Source organism: Pezoporus flaviventris, unplaced genomic scaffold (assembly GCF_033815535.1).
Source record: "Pezoporus flaviventris isolate CSIRO_AGI_PZ_B2104156 unplaced genomic scaffold, CSIRO_AGI_Pfla_v1 ptg000115l, whole genome shotgun sequence".
NCBI lineage: Eukaryota > Metazoa > Chordata > Aves > Psittaciformes > Psittacidae > Pezoporus > Pezoporus flaviventris.
In genome coordinates this window covers 511,820-519,253 of record NW_026892663.1, presented here as the reverse complement: position 1 = coordinate 519,253, position 7,434 = coordinate 511,820, and the positions used below count along the sequence as shown (strand labels likewise).

At 62.1% G+C, this 7,434-nt stretch overlaps 1 protein-coding gene across 1 annotated transcript; it reads right to left on the bottom strand.

Annotated features, from left to right (window-relative positions):
• Positions 1-1,056: 1,056 nt before the first annotated feature.
• REC8 (REC8 meiotic recombination protein) lies at positions 1,057-3,578 on the bottom strand. Its single transcript, XM_061478211.1, has 9 exons — positions 3,525-3,578; positions 3,333-3,455; positions 3,197-3,263; positions 3,014-3,114; positions 2,571-2,619; positions 2,421-2,484; positions 2,245-2,346; positions 1,969-2,075; positions 1,057-1,200 (listed from the first exon to the last, which is right to left on the bottom strand). Exons 1-9 carry the CDS (start codon positions 3,576-3,578, stop codon positions 1,061-1,063), a joined length of 807 nt encoding a protein of 268 aa, XP_061334195.1. The 3' UTR covers positions 1,057-1,060.
• Between the last annotated feature and the right edge of the window lie 3,856 nt (positions 3,579-7,434).

Below are 7,434 nucleotides of genomic sequence, written 5' to 3'. Positions count from 1 at the left end.
ATGGGGGTCCTGGTGCCCCACGGAGGCAGCTTTGGGGTCCCATCCCCTATAGAGCTGCGGGAGGGGGGGAGTTGGGGTCTCCCCCCAACCCACGCTGGGTGCAAGTGCTGCAGCCCGGCCCCATAGGGTGGAATAGGGGCTGTGGGGCTCTGTAGGGTGCTATGGGGAGCTATGGGGTGCCTGTGAGGGACTGTGGGGCTCTATGGGGTGATATATGGGTCTGTGGGGTGTCTGTGAGGTTCTGTAGGGGGCCTGTGGGGTGTCTGTAGGGTGCTGTGGGGAGCTATGGGGTGTCTATGAGAGACTGTGGGGCTCTATGGGGTGATATATGGGTCTGTGGGGTGTCTGTGAGGGGCTGTGGGGGTCTGTGGGGGTCCATGGGGTGCTATGGGGAGGCTGTGGGGCTCTGTAGGGGGCCTATGGGGTGTCTATAGGGTGCTGTGGGGAGCTATGGGGTGCCTGTGAGGGACTGTGGGGCTCTATGGGGTGATACATGGGTCTATGGTGTGTCTGTGAGGGGCTCTGGGGGTCTATGGGGTGCGTGTGGGGGTCTGTGTGGGTCCATGGGGTGCTATGGGGAATGCTGTGGGGCTCTCCAGGGGGCCTGTGGGGTGTCTGTAGGGTGCTGTGGGGAGCTATGGGGTGCCTATGAGGGACTCTATGGGGTGATATATGGGTCTATGGGGTGTCTGTGGGGTGCTCTGGGGAGGCTGTGGGGCTCTGTAGGGGGCCTGTGGGGTGTCTATAGGGTGCTGTGGGGTGTCTCTAGGGAGCTGTGGGGTGCTATGAAGGTCTGTAGTGCGTCTATGAGGGGCTATGGGGTGCTATAGGGAAGCTATGGGGCTCTATGGGGTGTTTATGGGGAGCTATAGGGCTTTATGGGGGGCTGTGGGGGTCTATGGGGTGTCTGTAGGGAACTAAAGGGAGCTATGGGGTGTCTATGGGGGGCTATGATCCCCTCTGACCCTGCACCCCCATTGCCAGCCAATCAAATCTCCCCTCCCAATGACATCATCACACCACGAACCAATCAGGAGCCGCCATTGGGTCCAAAGAGCTTTTAATAGGAGGGCTCTGGGGCCACCCTTTCCTCCTCCTCCTGCCCCATATCTGGGGGTGCCCCGCGTGGCCCCGGCCCCACACGTATGGGGCCAAAGGGCTGGGTCTGCTCCAGCCGCAGCCATCCAGCACCACAGAGCTCTATGGGGCACAGGGCACTTAGGGGGCAGCCCCACACTTACTGGGGGGGGAGAAGGAGGTACTTATGGGGCTGGGGGGGGAGGGGGTTGGGGGTCACTTATGGGGCTCATAAGGGCACGTATGGGGGTGAGGGTGTCACTTATGGGGCTGGGGCATCACAGGGCAGACCTGCAACGGGGCAAACAAACACACTTATGGGGCTGGGAGAGGACTTATGGGGCACAGAGGGTATTTATGGGGCTGGGTGGAACCACTTATGGGGCTGGGGCGGGTGCTTGGGGGATCACTTATGGGTCCCAAAAGGTCACTTATGGGGCTTAAGGGGTCATGCAGCAGGGGTTCATTTATGGTGCCAGGGGGTGTTTGGGGGTCACTTGGGGGGCAGACACTTATGGGTCTGGGGGGGTTCACTTATGGGGCTCAAGGGGTCATGCAGCTGGGGTTCACTTATGGGGCTAGGGGGTGGTTGGGGATTACTTACGGGGCACAGGGGGCACTTGGGGGGCAGACACTTGTGGGGCTGAGTGGGTGTTAGGAGTCACTTATGGGGCCCAAAGGATCATTTATGGGGCTGGGGGTGTCACTTATGGGGCACTTAGGGGGAAGTCCACTTATGGGTCAGGGGGGGTCACCTGGGGGTAGACACACTTATGGGGCACAGGAGGGCACTGATCGGGCTGAGGCGGGGGTTAGGAGTCACTTATGGGGCCCAAAAGGTCCCTTATGGGTCAGGGGGGGGGTCACTTATGGGGCTGCCCCCCCACTCACCCAGGCACAGGTAGAACAGCCGTCCCATGAGCAGCCGGGAGGCGGTGGGGGGCAAGATGGCCGCCAGCTCCCCCCCCCCCGGCTGCCGTGCCGCAGCTGCCACCAGCCTATGGGGCAGCCCCATAAGTACCCCCCCGTCCCCCACTTACGGCGCTGCCCTGTAAGTGGGGGGTGCACTTATGGGGCAGCCTCGTATGTGTGGGTGGGAGGCACTTATGGGGCTGGGGGGGGGGGGCACTTATGGGGCTGCCCCATAAGTGGGGGGGGGGCACCAACCTGCGCAGGGCGGCCATGTTGGGGGGGACACTGGGGGGCAGCTCCGGTTCGGGGCGTTCAGGCAGCTCCGGGAGCGGGGGGGGTGGCAATGGAGGGAGGGGCCTGTGGGGCAGAGTGGGGGACCCATAAGTGTGGGGCTGGACCCACAAGTGTGGGGCAGAGCCCCCCCCACTCACCGCCGCTCCTCAGGGATCAGCAGACGGGGCCGAAGCTCCTCCTCTGACACCTCCAGAGACACCTCTATGGGGAGAGACCCATGAGCCCCACAGCACCCCATAGCGCCCCACAGATCCCCCCCAGAGACCCACAGACACCCCATAGCTCACCCGAGGAGGGCAGTGGGGGCAGACTCGGCTCCAGCGCCTCTCGCAGCACCTACAGGGCAGAGAAGGTGATCTATAGGGCTGAAAGGGGGAATGTGGGGGGCTAAATGGGGATCTATGGGGCTGGGAGGGGGTCTGTGCAGCTAAATGGGGACCTATGGGGCTGAGGGGGTATATGGGGCTGAAGGGGGAATCCATGAGGCTACAAGGGGGATCTGTGGGACTGAGATCTATGGGGCTGAAGGGAGAGAGGTCTAGGGCTGAAGGGTAGAATCTGTGGGGCTGAATGGGGATGAGCAGGCAGGATTGATGGGGCAGGGGGGGCATCTATGGGGATGAATGGGAATCTATGGGGCTAAAGGGGGATCTATAGGGCAGGAGAGCATCTATGGGCCTGAATGGGAATTTATGGGGCTGAAGGGGGATCTATGGGGCAGGGGCCTCACCTCCACCTCACTGGGCAGCTCAGGGGGGACTGGGGGGGCCTCGATGTGGGGCAGGAGCCGGCAGCGATTCCATAGGGCCCAGAGGTTGGGGGGCAGCCACCCTATGGGGCAGAGCAGAGCCCGATAGAGCCCCATAGAGAGCCATTGAGCCCCATAGACCCCCATAGTGCCCCATAGCCCCACCACAGGTCGGGGTCTCCAGCAGCTGCTTTGGGGTCCAGCGGCGCCTCTTGGGGGGCTCAGGCAGCACCTATGGGGTGCATCTCTAGCTCCTGCCCCATAGATCTATGGGGCTGCCCCATAGACAGGCCCCACTCACCAGGGGCTGACAGTGGCTCTCGGGCTGCAGGAGCTGGGCCTGGAACTGGGCCTGGGGCAGCTGGGGCTCGGGGTCGCTATGGGGCAGGCGGCGCCGGCGGCGCCGCCGTGGGGCAACAGGAGGCTACAGGGGGTATAGGGGGTTAGGGCCCCATAGAGACCCCGTAGAGACCCATAGAGGCCCCACACATACCGTGATGGGGGGCACCGCAGGGAGGATGGGAGCTGTGGGGAGAGGCTGCCCCATAAGTGACCAACTGTGACCCATAAATCCCACCCTCTGCCCCATAAGTGACCCCCCCCAGCCCCGTGACCCACAGAAACCCATATGTGCTCCCTGTGCCCCATAAGTGCCCCATAGAGACCCGTGACTCTGTGGACCCATAAGTGACCCCCCAGACCCGTAAGTGCACCCCTCTGCCCCATAAGTGACCCATGGTGACCCATGACACCCCACAGACCTTGTGCCCCCCGTGCCCTATAACTGCCCTTCTGAGCCCCATAAGTGCCCCCCTCTGCCCCATAAGTGACCCATAGAGACCTGTACGTAACCCCTTGTGACCCTCTGGGACTCCTGTGTCTTCCCCAGCCCCGTAAGTGCACCCTTCTGCCCTATAAGTGACCCCCCCAGACCCATAGGTGCCCCCTGTGCCCCATAAGTGAAACACTGTGACCCGTAGGTGACCCTCCCCAGCCCCATAAGTGACCCATAGAAACCCCTAAGTGCTCCTTGTGCCCCATAAGTGCTCACGTGGGACCTCCACCAGCTCCGGCACCTCAGGCACTTCCTTTTCTATGGGGCACAACCCAGGGTTGCTATGGGGCTGGGGAAAGTCAAGGCCTCTCCCCTGCCCCCCCAGCCCCATAAGTGACCCCTGCCCCATACCTGGGGGTACCAGTTCAGCCTCAGCCTCTCTCAGCAGCTCCAGCTCCCTCAGGGTCACCTCAGGCAGCTCCTCCTCCTGTGCCCCACAGCGCTATGGGGCTGCCCCACAGCGCCCCCTAACCCTCTATGGGGCAGCCCCATAGCAAGCCCTAACCTCCTATAAGGGCAGCCCCATAACCCCTATGGGGCAGCCCCATAGCACCCCGAAACCCTCTAGGGGGCAGCCCCATAGCACCCCATAGGGGTCTAGTAACGCAACGGGACATCAGGTCAACCACCACTGGAGTCCATAGAGCCCCATAACCCCCCATCCGGCTCCTATGGGGCAGACCCACCTCGATGCCGGGCAGCACCAGGGCCTCGGGCTCAGGCTCTCTCAGGGTGATGGCCTCAGGGGACACAGTCAGGGGGGGGACTGCAGTGGGACAGCACTTGGGGGTCAGCCCCATAGACCCTCCCAGACATCCCATAGTGCCCCACAGACACCCCACAGACCCCCCAGTAGAGCCCCACAGCTCCCCATAGCCCCCATACAGCCCATGGACACCCTACAGCCACCTCATGGACACCCATGCACCCCCCCCATAGCCCCCCACTTATGGGGCAGAACTCACCTGGTGGTGGCGGGATCTCCTCCAGCAACATCTATAGGGAATATGGGGTGGGCATTACAGCAGGCACTATGGGGCAATATCTATATGGCAGGATCTATGGGGTGGGAGCTATAGGGCAGGGATTGATGGGGTGGGAGCTATAGGGCAGGGATTGATGGGGCAGGATCTTTAGGATGGGCTCTATGGGGCAGTACCTGTGGCAGTGCTATGGGGCAGGCTCTATGGGGCAGGATCTATGGAACAGTACCTGTGGCTGCACTATGGGGCAGGCTCTACAGGTCAGACTCTATGGGGCAGGCTCTATGGGGCAGTACCTGGGGCAGGATCTATGGGTCAGACTCTATGGTGCGGTACCTGGGACAGCACCATGGGGCAGTACCTATGGGGCAGTACCTAAGGCAGTGCTATGTGGCAGGCTCTATGGGGCAGTACCTGGGGCAGCGCTATGGGGCAGGCTCTATGGGGCAGTACCGGGGGCAGCGCTATGGGGCAGGCTCTATGGGGCAGTACCGGGGGCAGCGCTATGGGGCAGGCTCTATAGGGCAGTACCTAAGGCAGTGCTATGGGGCAGGCTCTATGGGGCAGGCTCTATAGGGCAGCACCTTGGGCAGCGCTATGGGGCAGTACCTGGGGCAATGCTGTGGGGCAGGCTCTGTGGGGCAGTACCTTGGGCAGCGCTATGGGGCAGGCTCTATGGGGCAGTACCTTGGGCAGCGCTATGGGGCAGGCTCTATGGGGCAGTACTGGGGGCAGCGCTATGGGGCAGGCTCTATGGGGCAGTACCTTGGGCAGCGCTATGGGGCAGGCTCTATGGGGCAGTACTGGGGGCAGCGCTATGGGGCAGGCTCTATGGGGCAGTACCTTGGGCAGCGCTATGGGGCAGGCTCTGTGGGGCAGTACCTGGGGCAGCACTATGGGGCAGGCTCTATGGGGCAGTACCTTGGGCAGCGCTATGGGGCAGGCTCTATGGGGCAGTACTGGGGGCAGCGCTATGGGGCAGGCTCTATGGGGCAGTACTGGGGGCAGCGCTATGGGGCAGGCTCTATGGAGCAGTACTGGGGGCAGCGCTATGGGGCAGGCTCTATGGGGCAGTACTGGGGGCAGCGCTATGGGGCAGGCTCTATGGGGCAGTACCTTGGGCAGCGCTATGGGGCAGTACCTGGGGCAGCGCTATGGGGCAGGCTCTATGGGGCAGTACCTTGGGCAGCGCTATGGGGCAGGCTCTATGGGGCAGTACTGGGGGCAGCGCTATGGGGCAGGCTCTATGGGGCAGTACTGGGGGCAGCGCTATGGGGCAGGCTCTATGGGGCAGTACCTTGGGCAGCGCTATAGGGCAGGCTCTATGGGGCAGTACCTTGGGCAGCGCTATGGGGCAGGCTCTATGGGGCAGTACTGGGGGCAGCGCTATGGGGCAGGCTCTATGGGGCAGTACCTTGGGCAGCGCTATGGGGCAGGCTCTATGGGGCAGTACCTTGGGCAGCGCTATAGGGCAGGCTCTATGGGGCAGTACCTTGGGCAGCGCTATGGGGCAGGCTCTATGGGGCAGTACTGGGGGCAGCGCTATGGGGCAGGCTCTATGGGGCAGTACCTGGGGCAGCGCTATGGGGCAGGCTCTATGGGGCAGTACCTTGGGCAGCGCTATGGGGCAGGCTCTATGGGGCAGTACCTTGGGCAGCGCTATGGGGCAGCCTCTATGGGGCAGTACCTTGGGCAGCGCTATAGGGCAGGCTCTATGGGGCAAGCTCTATGGGGCAGTACTGGGGGCAGCGCTATGGGGCAGGCTCTATGGGGCAGTACCTTGGGCAGCGCTATGGGGCTCGGCAGCTCCATCCCCATAACCCCAAAGAAGGGGTCCGGGGCCAGTTCCAGCTCCAGCATCTGGGCCTGGGCATCCACCAGCACCTGTGGGCTGAACACAGGGGGCTATGGGGTGCCCATGAGGCACTCTGGGGGGCTCTATGGGGTCCCTATAGGGGTCCAGGGGTTACTACAGGTATCTACGGGGTCCCTATGGGGCAGTCTTTTATGTTCTCTATGGGTCTCTCTGGGGTATCTATGGGGGCCCTATGGGGTCTCTGTGCGGTCTCTAAGGGTCTCTATGGGTCTATGGGGTACTATGGAATCTCTGTGGGGTCTTTGTGGGGTCTCTAAGGGTCTCTATGGGTCTAGGGGGCACTATGGAATCTCTATGGAGGCTCGCTGGGGGCTCTCTAGGTCTGTATGGGGGCTCCAAGGGTATGAAGTCTCTATAGGGCTCTGTAGGTGTCTGTGGAGCTCTATGGGGCTCTGTGGGGCTCTATGACTCTATAGGTCTCTATGGGGGCTCTATAGATCTCTATGGGGGCTCTATAGGTCTCTGTGGGGCTCTATGGGGCTCTGTAGGGTTCTGTGGGTCTCTATGGGGCTCTGTGGGTCTCTATGGGGGTGTAAGGGTCTCTATAGGTTTCTATGGGGCTCTATGACTATAGGTCTCTATGGGGCTCTGTGGGGCTCTATAGGGCTCTACAGGTCTCTATAGGTCTCTATGGGTCTCTATGGGGGTGTAAGGGTCTCTATAGGTTTTTATGGGGCTCTGTGGGGCTCTATGACTCTATAGGTCTCTA